The sequence below is a fragment of the Xenopus laevis genome, chromosome 1L (genome assembly GCF_017654675.1).
Source record: "Xenopus laevis strain J_2021 chromosome 1L, Xenopus_laevis_v10.1, whole genome shotgun sequence".
Classification (NCBI taxonomy): Eukaryota; Metazoa; Chordata; class Amphibia; order Anura; family Pipidae; genus Xenopus; species Xenopus laevis.
Window position 1 is genome coordinate 79,320,797 of NC_054371.1, and position 21,655 is coordinate 79,342,451.

The 21,655-nt window shown below is 37.1% G+C and overlaps 1 protein-coding gene across 1 annotated transcript; it reads left to right on the forward strand.

Annotated features, from left to right (window-relative positions):
- The first annotated feature begins 340 nt into the window (after positions 1–340).
- Positions 341–14,137, forward strand: adh4.L (alcohol dehydrogenase 4 (class II), pi polypeptide L homeolog). The gene is given in 9 exon segments (NM_001086329.1): positions 341–415; positions 4,829–4,930; positions 5,212–5,353; positions 5,753–5,840; positions 6,998–7,217; positions 11,216–11,476; positions 12,457–12,592; positions 13,090–13,228; positions 13,931–14,137. Coding segments are annotated over 9 exon segments (1,131 nt in total). The 5' UTR covers positions 341–397; the 3' UTR covers positions 13,956–14,137.
- Positions 14,138–21,655: the final 7,518 nt, after the last annotated feature.

Genomic DNA, 21,655 nt, shown 5'->3' on the forward strand with positions numbered 1-21,655 from the left:
AATGGCACTGTGCGTATAAAAACATGGTGATTTCTGTAGAAAAATGAAAATTATACTCTGCATTTTGTGCTGCATTCATAAATGAGCCTTTGTCACTTTAAGTTTGCACAGTTAACCATTCTGCATTCAGAAAAACTGTAAATTGCTTACACACTCTGCAAAACAGAAATAACCAAACTCTGCACTACAGACTCCCACTTTAGTTCCTTTAGTGATATTTGGGGCTCTGTGTTAGGACTTAGAGTGTACTTTGGTTTACGTAGCTGTGCCAAGCTAAAGGGCGTAGCCATCAGAGTAAGTACTCTGTATATAAGCAGTACAGAACTTAGTGTCTCAGCCAGAAGCCAGAAAAGACCTTCAGGACTTTCAGCTGCTGTGTGCAGGCAAGAAATCCAAGATGTCCACTGTTGGAAAGGTAACTTACTATTCTTCTTGCAGCTTTTCTGCTTAATATCACAATTCGTCACAATAGATCACTATTCGTCATAAAAGAAACAAACATTTTCTGGTAAAACGTTTAGCTGCCAGCACAGAATCTATAATATGACAATACTAGTTCCATAATTTTCCAATTATCTAAGTTTTGAAGTTTCTGGGCTATTAAAAAAGATTTCTATGCTAATAAAGACTTCTCATTGGTGGGTTCTCTTGCATTTATACCTGATTTTTTTAATCAGCAGCATTCTCATTGGTGAATATTTTCACATCTATAATTACATTTGTGGTGAATTATTTCTGCATTCTCAAGTACCAAAAGGTTGAACTTGATGGACGTGTGTCTTTTTTCAACCTAACTTACTATTTTACTATGTTACTATAAACCACCCCTTTAATGTGTTATAATGCACAACTTCATAACCACAGGTAAATTATATTATTTGTATATAATACACAAAAGCCATGAATATCTTGTAAATTATATGCTTATAGTTCTGATGTCATCAGTTATAAACGCTGAGTTCTGATGTCATTTCTGTCACATGACTCACTGAAACTTGTGTATTATAATGAATAAAGTACCCTCTGTTGTAAAATATGAGGATATTAGAAGTTACCTCGGAGTTCCATGACCTGTATAAAAACATTCTGCCTTTTTATATGGTCATGAAACTCCTCGGTAACTTATAATATCCTTATAATTTACAAGAGGGGGTACTTTATTCACTATATTATTGTATGCAGCCTTTGTATAGGTTATTTCTATCCAGAAATCCATAAACTGTATATAATGCTGTTGGGTTTGGAATGGAAGAGCATCACATCTTTTCAATTTAATTCTTCTGAACTGAAAGTTCCATGCAGGATTGTCTGTACATTTGTTCAATAAAAAATTGTCCAAACAATAGTCCATTTTTGATTAGGAAAACCAGCCGCAATTATTATTTATTTTAGGAATTTGGCCAGAACTAAATGCAAATCCTTAAACTCATGTGAACGGAAGCTGATATTTTTATGCAGATAATGCAAATTCTTTTATTTTCATGTGCAAAGTGAGGTTTGGATTCAATTTGGTAACCAGCCAAAAGCTTTTGTGCAGGATCCAGTAAATCATTAGGTATCAAGGTTATCACCCCAAATCTAGTCATACTGGACCCGATTTTGTTCAGAGAGGTATACTTGGGACAACAGTTGTTTTATTATCCCCTAGTTTTATAAATAATAACAAATAAAAGGCAGACACAATTATGGGACATTGCAAATAATGTAAACATTTTATGCTGTGAGTACTTTGTCAGGTATAACTTTTATTGCAATCTTTGGAAACGACTTGGTAATTATGCTGATGCTGGTGGTTCTTACAGAAGGGATTAAGTTAGCAAAGGAGCAACACCATTATAGCACATTTAGCACATTTACGCACATTTACAACTGAAACAAATATTTGGGTGTGTCATAAAAAGATTTGCTCAGGATAACATTTCATACAGCACATGCCAGCACATTCTCCAAAAAAGCCCAGCCTTGGATTATGTCTATCAAAATCAATACACTTCCATAATGCATTGTTGAGACAAGCTGCATAAAGCATTAACATCCAGGAGAGAAAATATTGATTTCTTAAAACTGAACCACCATGTATTCAGGACACATTCACATGTAGGAAATGTTTGTACAGTGTTCACCTTCCTGTCAATTTAATGTTGTTCCAACATGAAAATAAGGTTTGGGAGAGAGGAAGTGCTTGGCAGCGCATTTGGTTATGGATATCACTTGAAACTCGAGCTGTTTTGAACATTAGTCCTTGCAAATAAATTAATTTTCTTGACCATATGACCTGTAAGTGTTAATCTTTATATATGTTATACATGTCTACTCCCAGTAAAGCAGGTTATACAGGGATCCTACACAATGTAGGGCCCTCACTACGCAGAATGGAGAAAGGCTTTTTTTTTTACACATTATGTTTATATATATATATATATATATTATATAACTTCTCTATATAATTATAGTCTATCACTGGGATTTGATGATGATGCACAGTTAATTTGTTCAAGATGACAAATGTCAGAATTTAAAGTTGGAGTTAGTGCGCTCTCCACAATCCCAACCACCATGAAAAAGGCCCTCAGAGGTTCATAGTGTGCTCTAATGAACTTCTGGCAAAGCACACCTGGGGTATTAACCCATCTGTCTCTCTAAATACCCATATCTATTACTCAAGCCTAGAAAGGAGATAGATTCACTCTATCATTGGCCAGTCCTCGCTCACAGGGCTCTTGTAACAGGTTCTTCTCTCTTCTACTAGGACCTCCCTTGCCTCAGACTCCCAGTGCCTTCCACACCTCTCAATCGGGGGAATGTAATAAAAATCGCTAACGGAAAAACTATTCGCAATGCGAAAAGTTATGCCTTTGCGCGAACAAATTTTGCTTTGTGCGAATTTAATATAGCTTTTGCGAGCCCGGAAACTGTTTAGCGACCACTTCCGACAGTGAAAGACCGTTTGCGAATTTTATAGTTTGCGCCAATGCGCAGTCAATGTAATAAAACTTCTTACTGAAAATGTCGTTATGTTTGCTCCAAAAGATTACGACACCTTCAAGCACTTCTTATGAGTGCGCAATTAAAATTCGCAATGCGCAATTAAAATTCGCAATGCGCAATTAAAATTCGCAATGCAATAACAGTTTAAGGAACAATATTACATTGCGAGTTGTGGATTTTTAGTCTTATTGGTGCGAATTATTTTGCTCTTTGCGACTTTTATTACATTCCCCTGAATGAGTCCTAACATAGATATTGCCTACAAGACATGCCTATACCCCATCACAATCCTAGCCTTCTATATAGGTTTACACAAGCGCACACACACACACTACATATACGTGTGTGTGTGTATATAAGAACATGAGAAATATATTATTCTCATTTTCTCTTATTTTATGAAAATAAAAATATGAATGTAGAATTGACATTGCATGTTATTTTCCATAGTCTATGTTTTTGTATCTGGTAATCCAATGAACAAATGACTTGATTTGCTAATTTATTATAGAGTTTACCAGAGACTACAGAGTAGAGTTTTAAACACTTTATGCCCAAATAGAGCTGTTTTTCCAGATGGCCAGTTGATTATTTGAGTGACCAAATTAGGTTGATATGGGGTTTCAGACCTTGAGTCAACATTTAGCATTTGCAGACTCCTAGGCATTGGGTCGTATCCACCATCCATGGGTCGCATCAACCTACAGGACATTTATCAGTATTTGACTGTGCTTCAATCAGATATGTATTGGGGATATTTATTGGGGAGGTCATCATTTTGGGCCTCTACACAGACCAACAGGCTTTTTATTTATGTTGTGTGGCCAAATAGTACAGATATGGAATCTATTATTTATAAATCCGGTATCCAGAAAGTTCCTAAATACAGGAATACCATTTACCATACCAATACCATTTCCTATTTGAAAAATTCATAATTTTTGACTGACTTTTATTTTCTCAATAATAGTACATATACATAGATATGTATACAGCCAGAACTTGAAGTGTCCATAAATGCACTGGTTTTGCAAGCCACTAAACTAAACAAGCCAGTCAGAGTTATTTTACCATCAACGTCCAGGCCAATAGAACCTAGGGGCACATTTACTATCGGTCGAATATCGAGGGTTAATCAACCCTCGAGATTCGACCGTCTAAGTAAAATCCTTCGACTTCGAATCTCGAAGTCAAAGGACATACCGCATTTCCTTCGATGGAACTTCGAAGGAAAAATCGTTTGATCGAACGATTAAATCCTTCGAATCGAAAGATTCTAAGGATTTTAATCCATCGATCGAACGATTTTACGTCGATCAAAAAAAAGCTAGGAAAGCCTATGGTGACCTTCCCCATAGGCTAACATTGGTGCTCGGTAGGTTTTAGGTGGCGAAGTAGGGGGTCGAATTTTTTTTAAAGAGACAGTACTTAGACTATCGAATGGTCGAATAGTCAAACGATTTTTAGTTTGAATCGTTTCATTCGAAGTCAAAGTCATAGTCGAAGGTCGAAGTAGCCAATTCGATGGTCGAAATAGCCAAAAAAATAATTCGAAATTCAAAGTATTTTTTATTCTAATCCTTCACTCGAGCTAAGTAAATGTGCCACCAAGTGTATGGGTTTAAAGAATTGTATACTATAAATATATATTAATGTCGACTTCACAGTTTTATAATCCTAATTTGCAAATAAGTGAAATACAGTTATACATTTCCAAACTTATGGCAAACAGTCAGTAAGGAGTGAATGTTATCCTCAAAAAGCTAAAAGAGTTAGGTACCTTTAAAAGAAGAAGTCATAAAACATGTGTCTTCACGAAATAATTTGACATTTCTCCTAGGTAATCCACTGCAAAGCGGCAGTTGCCCTGGAGGCTAAAAAACCACTTGTTATACAGCAAATTGAAGTTGCTCCACCAAAGGCTAAAGAAATCCGTATCAAGGTAACAAAAGCTCAATATTGCAATTTTGCATACTTTTTTAATTAGTTCGTTGAAAACCATTAATTATGCAAAACAGTCATTGTGTATGAAATGTATGTTTCTATTCAGCTAGCTTCTAAAATGACTAAACACGTATTCAGAATAAAATGGACTAGTCATTTTACTACAAAATATACAGTAAAAAAAAGGTCACCCTCATAAAGCACTGTTGCATAAATGATTAATGCATGGACCATTCTGAAATGTCATTGGTTTTTGTTGGTGTTTCATTTTTTCTTTAGATTTACCACAGTGGCATTTGCCACACAGATGACCATGCTCTAGGGGGTTTTATGGCTGGTATTAAATTTCCAATTATTTTGGGACACGAGGGAGCTGGAGTTGTTGAGAGTGTTGGAGAAGGGGTGACAAGTGTGGAACCAGGTAAATTTAAACTCATTTTGTTTACTGTTAAATTTTCAGAGCTCATTATATCATTCAGAGGCAATGTTACAGTGCTGTGAAATATGTTGGCACTATATAAATACATGTTAATAATAATGTTAATAATAATATACCAGGTCCAAGTTTGCTCCAGGTTTAGTAACCAATGGAAACCAGTTAGATGCTGGCTTCATACAGCAAACCAGTGAATAAAATCTTTTGATTGGCCAGGTTACTACACCTGAAACCAACTTTGAGCCTGTTGATATTCCTGCCTGTCTGTTAGTCATGGCAGATAGTGTAGTAGTACTTGTAGTATGTAGAGAAGAGATCTATGGTTACTCAATTTAGACGGACATATATATATATACATGTGAATTTTTCAACTTTTGTCCTTAGGAGATCATGTCATCGCAATATGCAGTCCAATGTGCATGAAGTGTCCAAGCTGCTTGCATCCCGACAGCAACTTCTGCGTGCAAAATGAGTATGTGTCCTAAAATTTCCATTGTGTTCAAATTTTTCCATTTTTGGCAATTAATTAGTACTCAGTACTGGGATATTTTCTGCCTCTAAATGCATGCTTCAGAGTGCAAGCTTCAGAATGCAAAATGATTTGGGCAATTGTGTATAAGGCAGAATAATTAACATTCAACATGAGTCCAAGTAAAGTCTAATTTAAAGGCATGATAGAATTTATAGCAAACAAAATAACATATGTCTACTGTAATGATGGTCAGTAATTCATTCAGTTGTACATTGCTGGGCTGCATTGGAACCAGTACAACAAGCAGTATGCATCAGAGCAGATTCCACCCAACCACAAATCTAAATTATTAATATTTGAAACATTACTGACCTTTAAAAGCATTAAATTAAATTTGCCATATGAATCAAAGTACAAAGCACAACTAAGCCCTGTACTACCAGCCTGTCTTTAGCAGCAATTTAGTACAGGTATATGACCTGTTATCCAGAATGCTCAGGGGTTTTTCAGATAACAGATCTTTCCGTAATTCGCCAATCCTTAGGTCTACTAAAAAAAATATTTAAACATTGAATAGACCCAGTAGGCTGGTTTTGCCTGCAATAAGGACAAATTGTATCTCAGTTTGGATCAATTATACGGTGATGTTCTATTATTAAAGAGAAAAAAATATTGTTTTTTTTAAATTTTTAAATTATTTGATTAAAATGGGAGATGGCCTTCCTGTAATTTGGAGCTTTCTGGATACTGGGTTTCTGGATAAGACATCTCATACCTGTACAGGGCTATCTTGTGTCTGACTTTGCTGTTTTCTGCACATCGGGCTAGAATTTTATACAGGGTGAAGACATTCTAGGCCATGGTCCCTAAGTGCTTTGTTGTTGCAATTGGTAACTGATTCATCCTGTCTTTTATTACTACAGCTTTTCAAAATCATTATCAGAAATTTTAAAACGCATTGGAATTCTCAATAGTTCATCAATAAGATTGGGTTTTGTTTTTACAGCACTGTGATTGTAACTTTAACTAATTCAAAACAAGCAATATCTCACATAAGAAGCACACTTGTTTGTTCCTAACTGTATTCATTTATTGACTTATTTTCTGTAAATTGTGTTATAACCTCTAATCACTGTGTCTCTGTATTTCTTGACCAGCGTGGGCAAGAATGTTGGAATGATGCTGGACAAAACCAGCAGATTTTCCATCAACGGCAAGATGATTCACAACTTTATGTCCACAAGCACATTCTGCGAATACACAGTTCTGGATGAATTTGCTTGTGTTAAGATTGACTGCAAGGCTCCCTTGTATGAAGTGTGCCTGATTGGCTGTGGGTTTTCCACTGGTTATGGATCAGTACTCAACACTGCTAAAGTAAGCAAAGACATTCACTTCTGGTTTACAAATGAGAGGATATTGATTTTATGTAATTACATAGTTAATATGGGTTAAAAAAGACGAACGTCCACCAAATTGACCCCCTCCAAAAGATCTCCTGTAGACCTTGAGATACAGTAAATGTAGCCTTTGATTTTATGCCTGCCCAAGAAATCATCCAAGCTACTTTTAAAGTGATACTGACACTAAAAAATATTAATCTACATGAAAAGTTTCTGGTTCTTTGTTCTTTTCTCTGTGAAAAATAATCCCTGCTATCTGTTTCTAATGCCCTCTAATGTAATTGTAAAGAGTAATCCTGTCCCCTAGTAAGCTGCTTTTCCCTAACCTTAACAGTCTATGCTTATAGCATAATCCTTCCATTACTTTTCAGCTCATTAAAGAGTAGCTGCCACCCAGACATACACATCTGTTTAAGAAAACTTATTTCCAAATTAAATTAAACATCAAATAAAAAATAAAAACATCCATACCAGTTATAAACTCAATTAAAAATCGCAGTGGTCACCTTTAAAAAAAAAAAAGAAAAAAAAATGATCATTCATATTTTGCCTTCCTCGTCTCTATGCCTGAGGCATAGCAATTCATTGCAACACTTTCACTCTTATTTCTGAACTTCTTACATATCACTGCATCTCCATTTTCCCCCTCTGCCCCCACTGTCTCTAATTGCATAGCCTATGCATGGCAATGCACATCAGGTCCTTATTTCTGGTGCATAAAAGAGATTTGGGATAATCAGAATTAGCCTTGATAACAGTTTCCACAAAATGCCATCTGCCTCTATGCTCTAAATATGCATTCCAAAAGAATGAAGGAGGCAAGATTTTAAAAATGTGGATGGTGTAAGTAAAGTTAATTTTGCTCTACTAACATGATAACAAAGGATCTGGTATTATTTCTTTGAGTGACAGATCCCCTTTAAAATCTATAAGACTTGGGCCCAAAACTGCACTGCATATGCAAGGTGAGACATTACCAAGCATCTATAAGAGGCAAAATAACAGAAACTTCTTCTACAGATATATTATAGCACCTTCTAGTCATGTTTTCCTTTTCCAAATAATCTAATCTGTAATATGTAAGGCTTTATAGTGGTACCTAACTATTGAATACAAAGCTAAATAAACGGATACTGTAGGAGAGGCCATACATGTCCCTCTCTATTGTTTATTCTTTTGGACTGACAGCCTGAATGATCAGTTATAGCTGTATGTTATACAGCGATGTTATATAAGTTATAGCTGTATGTCTTCTTCACTTATGCATTTGCCAATGCCCCATATCTGATTCATGAATAGGGATGTAGCGAACGTCGGAAAAAAAGTTCGCGAACATATTCGCGAACTTGCGCAAAAATGCGAGCGGTTCGCGAACGGTTCGCGAACCCCATAGACTTCAATGGGAAGGCGAACTTTAACATCTAGAAAAGACATTTCTGGCCAGAAAAATGATTTTAAAGTTGTTTAAAGGGTGCAACGACCTGGACAGTGGCATGCCAGAGGGGGATCAAGGGCAAAAATGTATCTGAAAAATCTGCCTGTGTGTGCTTGGAAGAGATAGTGTAGGGGGAGAGCTGTTAGTGATTTCAGGGACAGATGATAGTAAGCTTGCTGGCTAGTAATCTGCTTGATACTGCTCTGTATTGGAGGGACAGAAGTCTGCAGGGATTTGAGGGACATTTTAGCTTAGGTAGCTTTGCTGGCTAGTAATCTACTGTTCTCTTTAAACAACTGCCATACGTTGACCTTGTAGGCATTGTTTGCCCAGTTTTTTTGGACGCAGCCACTGAAGCACAGTTGCCAGAAAAAATATGCCATATAAATGCTGAAAATAGTCATTTTTTGCCATATACGTTGAGTCAACGTATGGCAAAAAATTACTATTTTCAGCATTTATATGGCATATTTTTTCTGGCCTCTGTGCTTCAGTGGCTGCGGCCAAAAAAACTGGGCAAACAATGCCTACAAGGTCAACGTATACACTACTACAGCGGTGGATACGGATTACGTAAAATATATGAATGCTGCTTGAAAAAAAGTAACTCAAGTGGTTTTTCTAGAGACGATAATATTATCAATATTTAGACAAAATGTGAACAAGCTCACACAGCTCGATGGCGGGTTGAAGAAAACACTGTGCAAATAATGCCTACAAGGCCAACGTATACACTACTACAGCGGTGGATACGGATTACGTAAAATATATGAATGCTGCTTGAAAAAAGTGACTCCGGTGTTTTTTCTGGAGACGGTAATATTATGGATATTTAGACAGAATGGGAACAAGGTCACACAGCTCGATGGCGGGTTGAAGAAAACAGTGTGCAAATAATGCCTACAAGGCCAACGTATACACTACTACAGCGGTGGATACGGATTACGTAAAATATATGAATGCTGCTTGAAAAAAGTGACTCCGGTGTTTTTTCTGGAGACGGTAATATTATGGATATTTAGACAGAATGGGAACAAGGTCACACAGCTCGATGGCGGGTTGAAGAAAACAGTGTGCAAATAATGCCTACAAGGCCAACGTATACACTACTACAGCGGTGGATACGGATTACGTAAAATATATGAATGCTGCTTGAAAAAAGTGACTCCGGTGTTTTTTCTGGAGACGGTAATATTATGGATATTTAGACAGAATGGGAACAAGGTCACACAGCTCGATGGCGGGTTGAAGAAAACAGTGTGCAAATAATGCCTACAAGGCCAACGTATACACTACTACAGCGGTGGATACGGATTACGTAAAATATATTATGGCTGCTTGAAAAAAGTGACTCCGGTGTTTTTTCTGGAGACGGTAATATTATGGATATTTAGACAGAATGTGAACAAGGTCACACAGCTCGATGGCGGGTTGAAGAAAACAGTGTGCAAATAATGCCTACAGGGCAAATAATGCCTAAAAGGTCAACTTATACACTACTACAGCGGTAGTAAAATAAAAAAAAGTAAAATAAAAAAAAAATGAATATTAAAAAAAAAAAATTAAAGTTGGTGCTGCTGAACTACTAGGAGCAGCAGATTAGCACACCAGTCCCACTCCCCAACACTGCTAGACTAATAGCACTGGGCTCTTATAGTAGTAGTAGTAGTAGTAGTAGTAAAACAACAAAAAAATAAATAAAAGCAGTCCTTACAAGGACTACTGTTATTGCAGCAGTCAGCAGATGAGATCAGAAGCAGGACAGCTGCCCACTGCAGCTACATACAGAGCACTGCAGTAGAAGGTAGATTACTAGCCAGCAAAGCTACCTAAGCTTAAATGTCCCTCAAACCCCTGCAGACTTCTGTCCCTCCAATAACAGAGCAGTATCAAAACGATTACTAGCCAGCAAACTTTCAACTGTCCCTGAAATCACTAACAGGCAGCAGCTCTCTCCCTACACTATCTCTTCAGCACACACAGGCAGAGTGAAAAAACGCTGCAGGGCTTCGGTTTTTATAGGGAAGGGGAGTGGTCCAGGGGAGAGCTTCCTGATTGGCTGCCATGTACCTGCTGGTCTGGGGTGAGAGGGCAAAAAAAAGCGCCAACAATGGCGAACCCAAAATGGCGAACGTCGCGCGACGTTCGCGAACTTCCGGCGAGCGCGAACACCCGATGTTCGCGCGAACAAGTTCGCCGGCGAACAGTTCGCGACATCTCTATTCATGAACTGATATACATAGTAAATCGCAATCTCTTGAGATCGTCAGGCTGCTATACTTATACTCAAATTCATAAAAAACAAATTATCTACATGTATATGGTGAACTCTAGCTTAATACTTAAATAAAATAAAACTTTATAGAATGTCCGAGTGGTAATTCTCAGTTTTAGCTTAACTGCAACTCCCCAAAAGTCTTCACCTGGAAGCTGTAATGTATAGAATACAACATGATACAATCATACCGTATCCGTTTCCTGTGTATCATGTGTTAAGAAAAATATGTTGATAATTGTATTATTACTGTTTATACCAGGTACAGCAAGGTAGCTCTTGTGCAGTGTTTGGTTTGGGTGGAATAGGGATGTCTGCTGTTATGGGCTGCAAAGTTGCTGGAGCATCACGAATCATTGGAGTAGACATCAATAAAGGAAAATTTGAAATTGCCAAGAAGTTGGGATGCACTGAATGCCTGGACCCAAACGATTATGATAAACCAATCCATGAGGTTATTGCAGAAATGACTAATGGGGGAGTTGATTACTCATTTGAATGCGTTGGAAAAGTTGAATTGATGGTAAGTTATATGTTATCTGTTCTAGCTTAAAGGGGTAGTTCTCCTTAAGATAGGCCATGGTATTCTAAAATAGTTTTCAATTTGTCTTCATTCTAAAATTGTGTGTTCTTTAATTTAATTAATTGCTATTTCTATTTAATTACCTAAATACCAATGCAAGTGGATTCTCTGCTAAGAATTAGCCCAATTCAATCATCTGGTATACTGAGAAACCATGCTCCATTTGCTTGCCAATATTACACTATAATCACAATTGCTGAAGGCTGTTTAGGATATAAAAACTGTGTAATTACTTCAGGGCAGTTAATTAACCAATTTGTAGATACTGGGGAAGCACAAAAGTCAGTTTACAGAAAGGTATATGTCCCCTTTAACACTCCAAATTCAGATCTTGGGACTGGGAGACAATGGCTTCTCAGAGAGCCATTAAGAATAATACGTATATGGTTTTCACACGCTGTATTACACAGGGATTTTAAAAAAATTTTAAAAAATTATTTTTTCCAGTGTATCTAACAATTTCCCAGCAACAGGCACAGATAATGGAAAGGTTTCATTAGAAGCTAGTAAACCACTCGGTTTTATTTTATGGGTGAAATTAGAGCAAACTTGGGGTGGTGGGATACAGCCCCAATACCAAACATGATGGCCTGGTCAAAATCAAACCCAAAACACTATAGAACCAGACTGAGATGATTTAATTGTGCCACAATGTCTTTTGATATATTGGCCTTGAGTGAAAGTTTAATGTTTTCTCCTCATATAGCCAAAATGAATTTGAATGTTTTACTGCCTTGTAGCTATGCCTTTCTCTACTTTAGATCATTTAATGCAGATGGAAAGATTTACATCTAGAGAAACTGCATGGCGCACACTAATGTTCATTTAGTGCATTGTCAGTCGGCTAGTAATGAGCACAGCCCTCTCTATAACTACTGTATTAACTAATTGAATAAAAATCTGATTTTGTTTTCCCATAGGCATCTGTTATTCAAGCCTGTCATTTTTCATTCGGTTGTGCAACCATTATTGGTGTCCCTCCATCAACCGCTCGACTTTCTCTTGATCTTATGTGGCTACTCACTGGACGTACAGTGAAGGGAGCTTTCCTTGGAGGTATGCGACAAAACAACCACACAAAAATGTGACGTCAAAAGATGACGTAATGCATAGTTAGTCTTCTTATACCAAAATATCTACAATATCTATCAGGTTTCCCGTGGGCTTCCACTGACTGTTCCTTGCTGCTATTGTATTTACATTCACATGCTGTAACAGAGCCCTCAGCACATATTCAATATACAGTATAGCTGCAAAGGCTTAAATGTATAGCAGCATAAAGTGTTGGCCATACACAGATTTAAAAAGCCAATTAGGCCCCTTCAGACTGAGCTGGCAGCTTCTCTGCCCATCTATGAGCTGCCACCCAATGCCTTTTCTGATAGATATATGGCAGGAAATCTGTTTCATTTTCAAAATGTCAGTGTATTCATTATTTAAAGTAGGACAAATGTTGGAAAGCAGAATAAGAGCCACGTCTATATTTTTATGTTGTACAAACGAAAGCATTCCCATATATATATATATGTATTTTTATTTTTACTGTTATTTAGACTGGAAGGCAAAGGAGGCTTTCCCTCGCTTAGTGCAAGATGCTATGAAGAAAAAATTTCCCCTTAAAGCTTTGGTGACGCATAGGGTGAAGTTTGATAAAATTATGGATGGCTTTGAACTCATGCGCCAGGGAAAATGGTGAGTTATGTAAAATTACAGAGAGGAGCAAACAGAGGAGTATTCCTTACTACTTCAATCCCCCAATCTCATTTCTATTGGCGCCGAAAAGGCACAATTGCACTTCTTAAGCCGAAAATGCATATCCCTTGAATGTTCCCATCCTCCACACTATCAGAATGAAGGTGGGTACAAAAGAGCAGTAATGGGGGGAATATTACTGGCCCAATGGCCCCAAGCACTACAACCACTTGGAAAACATGGAGAATAATTGGGTGAAGAATAGGGTTTCATGGTCCTCGATCTTCCATGAAAGAAAACCTGTGAAGGTTTTAAAATGCAATAAATAAGTGGCAAGTTGTGCTATTGTTACCCTCTGTAGAACAGCGGATAAGGAAAACTGAGAACACACTTGCAGTTAATCACTGGCTGAGCATGATCTCTTTCATTGCACCCAGTTTGATTCATATTTTCCACTTGGATCTGATAATCATATGTTCTAGCACTTTATACATTGTCTGTATGAATGATATAGATATAGAGAGCATTTTTATTAGTTAATCACAGATGCAGTTGCCTTCAGTGCAACGCAACACAATCCATTGTGATCCAGTGATCATTTACCGGTACAAATCCTACGTAGCAGAAGTCCTTTGGTTTTCTTGCAAGCTAAATTTAGCTCTTGCCCAGATGCAAGGCTTCACAAGTTCTTTTGTTTTACAGTGTCCGTGCAGTCCTGGATATGTGAAGCAGAATGCTGGGATTCATATCATGTATCTCCTCAACAAAATGCCTGCAGACATACATGAAAAATAAAATCTAATGAAAAATATGAAAAATAGTCTGTTGTTTACTGCTGTTCTGATTTGCAAAGATTTTGTTTATTAAGAAATATTCCAATAAATATTTTCAATAAATTTTACAGGATGGTTAAGAAAAAAATCTGTTTTGGTCTGTTTTTTTCATACAGAAACAAATTATGCTTCATAAACCATTGTACCCCTTCAAGACATTGTAAATCGTAGTGTATAAAAAATATATAAAAAGCTGTCCATGCTGGTCAGACAAACAGTGGTTCACACAAAAAAAAGGTATGGGATCCATTTTCCAGAAACCTGTTATTCAGAAAGCTCTGAATTAAGGGAAGACCATCTCCCATAATTAAAATATTCCTTTTTCTCTGTAATAATAAAACAGTAGCTTGAACTTGATCCCAACTAAGACATAATTAATCCTTATTGGAAGCAAAACAGTCCTAGTGGGTTTATTTAATGTTTACATGATTTTTTAGTAGACTTACGGTATGGAGATCCAAATTACAGAAAGACTTCTTATCCAGAAATCCCCAGGTCCCAAGCATTCTGGTAACAGGTCCTATATCTGTATTGTGTAGCAGAATTTCTGGTCTGAGTGAATTGCAATTGCACAAAATTCTTAAGCGCATGTAACTCACATAACAAAACACTTACTCCATTGGTATGGATTGTACCACGTGCACTGTGAATGCACCATCATTTGATAATATTTGCAATATCTTTAGGGTGTTATTCAAAACCGTACCTAGGGAGATATCACAAGTTACATATTGGTATAAACAATCATGGGAAAAAGAAAGAAGCACTCCATTTAAAATCAACAGTTTAAACATCAAGATATAACTAATATAATTTAGTCTTTCTTTACATGTCATGAAATTAAATTAATATAAATTAACGTGACAGATAGCACATCCCGATTTACGTTATCACAAAATCAAACAATCATGAAGATGTCCTATGGTTAAGTGGCTTTTAAAATCAATTTGGGCAGAAATAACCCAAAGTAACCATTTTCTTTATAAGTTTTAAGCCTGTTACAAATATAGCAAGGTAGAGAGAGATTGGTACATTATAACCATAATGCTGGGTGTATGCAAACAACAGAGGGCACCTATTATCCAATGCTCAATGGATTTCCATCATCTCTCTGGATCTCTATACCTTCAAAAAATAATTTCAATATTAAATAAACCCAATAGGATTATTTTGCCTCAAACATGGATTAATTATACTGTATATTGGTTGGGATTATGAATAACACACTGTTTTATTATTACAAAGAAAAGGAAATCTATGCATGTACTTCATGCATCTGATTAATTTGGGTTATTTTATTAATAAATAAGGTCAAACCAAGCATGGGATATTGATCGTGGTTTTTTTTTAAATAAAATATGAGATAAATTCAGATTTTAGTAAATAACCCATAGTATGAAATTTTAAAATGTTAATGTTAAAAATGTTAATTATTTGATTAAAATGGAGCCTAAGGGAGATGACCTTCCTGTAACTTTTTGGATAATGGGTTTCTGGAAAAGGCATCCTATACCTGCATTGCTTTAAAATCCAAAGCACATACTTTTTATGGCTTCATGCTATGATAAGATGGCTGATCTGTCTCTGGTAAGCAGCATTCTCATTGGTGAATATTCTGCATCTGTAATTAAGCATCTTAACTGGGGACTGGGCAGAATGGTCTTTTAATTCATACTAAGGGTTATTTACTAAAATCTGAATTTATCTCATATTTTATTTAAAACAAACCATGATCAATATCCCATGCTTGATTTGACCTTATTTATTAATAAAATAACCCAAATTAATCGGATCGCTGAAAAACTAGATAAAATCGAGGGAAAACCCGAATCGTGGACATTTTTCATGTTTTTTTCCAGAATCCCTAGATTTTTTTTGAGATTTTGCCCAGAAATCCAGAAATAGTCCTATTTTCGGGCTAAACCCAGCACAGACCATGATACCTTCAAATTGATATAGGTCTCTCTGCCACTGACCTTTAGAGGACAGTGACAGAAAAAATAGGGGTTTTTTCCACTAAAAATTTTAGTTTTTGCCCCAAAAAGCCGAATCACATAAATTTGAGGTTTAGTAAATAACTCCCAAAGTGTTTATTTCATTTAAATTATCAGAATGCTTTATTTTTCAAGGGTGTAAATTGTTACATAAGGCTGGCCCTACTGATACTGATAATATTTACAATCAGTCAAGTACATATTTGTATGGAAAGGACTTTAGTCCACAAAATAATATCACTCTGATTATCTATATTGTGCATGTTCATGCTTAAACGCCACTAGAGCTATATTTCGGCAGGCACAAATTTGCGTCAAATTTCCGCGTTTCTCCCCGATTCTGCCCATGTGCCCCTGCCCTAAAGAAAGAGAACTCTCTCAAGCAGGATATTTGCTGCCAAGAAATAGTTTATGTCGGTTCTGGATAAAGAAACATTCACTTAACATGTAAAAAAGTATATTTTCACTTTTTGACATAACTGGTACTTTAAACATTGAACTGATGGACATTCTGTTGCAAGCGAAATAATCTAATGTTTATAGTAACAGCCTTAAGGGTAAGGCCAGATGAGGAGATTCGGGGAGATTTTGTCGCCTGGCGACTTATCGCCACGTCTTTTGCGCGACTATCTCCCCGAACTGCCTCAGCGTCTTTTCCGCATAGGCTAGAATGAAAAGTCGCCTGCGCTAATGCACACGCGGCGATGCGTTTTCAACTATTGAAAACGCATCGCCGCGTGTGCATTAGCACAGGCCATTTTGCGCTGTAGCTTATGGGGAAAAGACGCTGAGGCAGTTCGGGGAGATAGTCGCATAAAAGACGTGGCGATAAGTCGCCAGGCGACAAAATCTCCCCGAATCTGCTCGTCTGGCCTTACCTTAAAAACTACTGTAGATTAGCCAAATGCAAGACAAACATGATTAACAATAATAAGCATGAAGTACATGCATAATCACATTCTATTTACTATTTCAGTCCATTGCCAGGAGCTGAAGTATTTTAACTGCTCAGAATCAGAAGATTGCAACCTTTGGTTTTTCCTATGTAAAAGGGTTTATACTTTTAGATATTTTAAGTTAAAAAATGTGTTGACTTAAATGAAAAAATAAACTGTTTCCATATTTTGCTTGAAGGGAATAAATATTGTTCCTGACTTCAAGGTTATTATCTGATACCTCCCTTGGCCAGGCATTCTATTGTGTTTAACTAATTGCTAAAAAGTATATGTGGCCTTAGGCTAATGTCACACAAGGCGGCACCCAGTGGCGTATCTAGAGTGCGATCGCCAACCCACCTCCTGCCCACCCACTTACCCTTCCCTACTCCCTGTCCCCATTTGCCAACCCCATGCCAGAGTTTCCAGCCACCAACATCCCCCCTCCCGGCCACAAAGGGGGATGGGCTTATTCTTTTCAGTTATAGAGGAAGCAGACCCCAGTATCACTACACCCTTCCACTCCTCCCCTATCCCACCCCCTGCTCATTTGTGTAGTGCACATATCAGGGCAGCAAAAAAATTATTTATTGCAGAGGGGAGGAGTGAGAAGGGTGATGATCGGCAGGTCCTGCCTTTGGCCCAGCACTAAGGGTAGATGACAACACTTTATTTGCTTATACACAAAATGGAGACTTTGAAATATAATGAGTAGAGAGGCAGGTGATGGCAAATTTGTGTTTCTACTGAATCAGATCTCTAAGCATTGAATGTCTGCTTAGAGGGAGGATAATTATTATTAACTTGATATTAAATATCAAGTTCTCAACCATATCCACTTTCCTATTGTTTAAGAAGTTTTATATATCTACTTAATTATATCTCTGCCTGCTTTTAGCTGCCACCAAAGTACCTTTGCTGATTTAGGTACCAAATGTACAGTACATACAAAGGGTTCAAATTACCCTAGCAACCATGCATTTATTTGTATAAGAGACTGGGATATGAATAGGAGAGGATTTGAATAGAAAGATGAATAATAAAAAGTTGCAAAAGCAATACATTTGTAGCCTTATAGAGCATTTGTTTTTTTAGATGGGATCAGTGACCCCCATCTGAAATCTGGAAAGAGTCAGAAGAAAAAGACAAATAATTCAAAAACTATAAAAAAGAGAAAATATGCAGGCCAGTTGAAAAAATTGCTTAGAATTGCCATTCTATAACTTACTAAAAGTTAACTTAAAGGTGAACCACCCCTTTAACAAAACCCCTGTTAAAAATCAAAGCTGCAACTGCTTCATTTTAATTGATTGTATTGAGAGTGTTGTATTTCAGTATGCCGAAGCTTATATTAAAGTTACATTGTTTGCGATAGTTCCCCTTTAAAGGGATTCTGTCGTGATTTTTATGATGTCATTTTTATTTCTAAATTACACTGTTTACACTGCAAATAATTCACTCTACAATATAAAATTTCATTCCTTAACCAGCAAGTGTATTTTTTTAGTTGTAATATTGGTGTGTAGGCAGCCATCTCAGGTCATTTTGCCTGGTCATGTGCTTTCAGAAAGAGCCAGCACTTTAGGATGGAACTGCTTTCTGGCAGGCTGTTGTTTCTCCTACTCAATGTAACTGAATGTGTCTAAGTGGAACCTGGATTTTACTAATGAGTGTTTTTCTTAAGGTGGCCATACACGGGCAGATAAAGCTGGCGAGATCGTTCATTTAGACCAATTTGACAGCTTATCTGGCCGTGTATGGGGCTTTCCGACTAGTCTTTCCAATCGATATCTGGCCACGATATCGATCGGGAAGGTTTGATTTTTAACCGACCGACCCGTCGGAGCCCCTTGGCGTATCGTAATTCGATCGTTCGACCATGCGGCCGAACGTTCGAATTACCCCTGATATAGCCATGCCGTTAGTGGCATATCGGGGAAAGATCCGCTCGTTTGTCAAGCGGATCTTTGAGTCTATGGCCAGCTTTAGATCTATCAGGCAGCTATTATCTTGTGATAGGGAGCTGATATCTGGTTACCTTCCCATTGTTCTGTTGTTAGACTGCTGGGGGGGAGGTGATATCACTCCAACTTGCAGTACAGCATTAAAGAGTGCCTGAAGTTTATCAGAGCAAAAGTCATATGAGTGGGGGCAGCTGGGAAACAGACAACATCTCTAGCCCCATTTCAGATTTCCAAATTAAATATAAAGACATCTGTTTGCTCTTTTGAGACATGGGTTTCAGTGCAGAATTCTGCCAGAGCAGCACTATTACCTGATGTGTTTTGAAAATTGTAAGAACATCTTTTCTGAGGTAGAGAACCAGAAAATAAAAACATCCAGAATTTGAAACTCACCAATACTAATAGAATGGAAACATTATCTATGACAAGCAATTCAAGGCTTTTGCCGTGTTAATGTTGCCACCTTCATGTGCTTTCCTTTTGTTACTCAAGTTGAAATATCATCACAAATAGCAAGATCTGATCTCAAAAGTAAAATAACTATATATGAGGAAGTGTGCTTTGTGTCTATCTACATTCTTTGGATATACCTATTTGTGTGAGTCTGCATTTTCAAATATGAAGATGATAACATCCAAATGCCACTGTTTATTGACGGATGACCTCCTGGATGCCTGTTTGAGAGTGGGACTCAGCAGCTTTGTCCATGATTATGCCAGTTTTTTTGATGCTCTGCAGTGAAAGACTTTCTTCTTTCTTTCCCCCCTCCTTATTTCCCCCCTCTAGCAAACTAGAGTGAGAAGGGGATAAATCATAAGTAGTATGGAAAGCAGTAGTTATAGTTTGCCTTCAGAGAGCTGTTTTGTGTTTCTGCTTGTCATTTAGGTTCAGCCACCTTACCAATAATTTTATCAAGCTTGTCCTGTGGTTCAAATCATCATCCAGAGAGTACAGTGCAACATTGAAATGCTGTGAGAAATTAGTTCGCTGACAATGGTCAGTTATTCCTTGAGCTGCTGTACAGGTTTACTTTATTGCATATATTGATTTAGGAAACCTTTCGTGTTGTTTTATCATCATTCAACAAGTTTAATTTACTGTGATTGAGCAAAGTTTGTGTTTTCCTTCTAGCTGAGATTGGATTCAGAAGCAGTTATCCGTGCTGCAATCTCTCCCGATGTTTTTTTCTGCACCCGCTCCTTCTTTTTCCACTCTAGCAAACTAGAGTAAGAAGAGGAGGAATGATAAATAATATGGAAAGCCAAAAAAACAGCTACAGGGCAAATCATAACATGTACTTTTGTCATAAATACAAAATTGCCTCTGTTTGAACATACATTTGTGTTTTTAACCTTTTTCAACTGGCTTAATTATAATTTAGGAACAATCACTAGACAAAGAGGGATAATAGCATGGGAAATGAATAGTTATAATAGATATTTGGTTAAAAGTCTGACATCAGAGTGATACTTTGTCTTGTGGCTTGTGCCGTACAATTGATGGCACACTATTTTTATTAAGGTGGATCTCATGACGGAGGCCAGGTGGCAGGAGTAGATCACACGGTGACAAAATCTGGGCATCCTTGGTCTACATCATGCTAAGGGGGTTATTTATCAACAGTCAAGTTTGTGAGGTTTTTTTTTTACCTCGAATAAACTCACAACTAGAATGTTTGCTTATATATGAAAAAAAACAATTGGGAGGGACTCGAATACTAGAAATGATCGAGTTATCTGCAAAAAAAAAAAAAACTTGATTAGCTTGAGTTTTTGATCGCAAAAAAAACCTGAATATCTTGAAAGCTAAAAACATCTTCAAATGGTTCAAGGGTCCTCTGCCATTGACTTCTACATGACCTTGACAGGTTTTAGCTGGAGTATTTTCAGATTCAAGCTATTTCCAGCTTCAGGTATAATAAAACCTGAAAAATATGTGTTTTCTTACCTAAAAATGTGAGTTTTCGCTGAAAAAAATATATAACCCCATATATAAAAGCTACAAATGGAAAAATGGCAATAGATAAATACACTGAGCATTATTATACAAGAAGGCTGATGGAATCATGAAAATAAATACTGTTATTTCAGCTCCACACCTCAGGACATGGCAAAATTTACTTTTTAATATTGGCTTAGAAAACATACAACGCCCTCTATTAACAAAGTACAGGTAGAAGAATACTGATTGTTAGGTTGTTTTGATAACAGTGATATGCTCCTAGTTGTTTTTGCTGCTCTTTGTAACTGGAGACTAGCATACAAAGCACTCTCTATCTCTCTCTATACATACAGTATATACAGTATATGTATAGAATATTCAGGCCCACCATATAAATTGTACGTTATTCAGGTGTGTAAGTTAGGGAGTGTCAGGAGACATAGGGGCAAATTCACTAAGATTCGTAGTTTCGCCAGCGCTCCGCAAATTCACTAAAATCCGAAGTTGCACACAGGGGTAGCGTAAGGTTGCGAAGTTGCGCTAGCGTTGATTCGCTAAGCGAAGTTACGCTAGCGATGGTTAATTTGCATACGGCGCCAAATTCAAATTTCAATGGAGGAATACGTACAATCACTACAAATGCCTGGGAAACCTTCAAAACATCAAATAAAATTTTTTTTTTTGCCCTACACATGTGCCCACTGTATAGTTAAGTTGCCATGAGTTAGGAAATGTAGGGGGGAAAGAGGGGAGCCCCAAA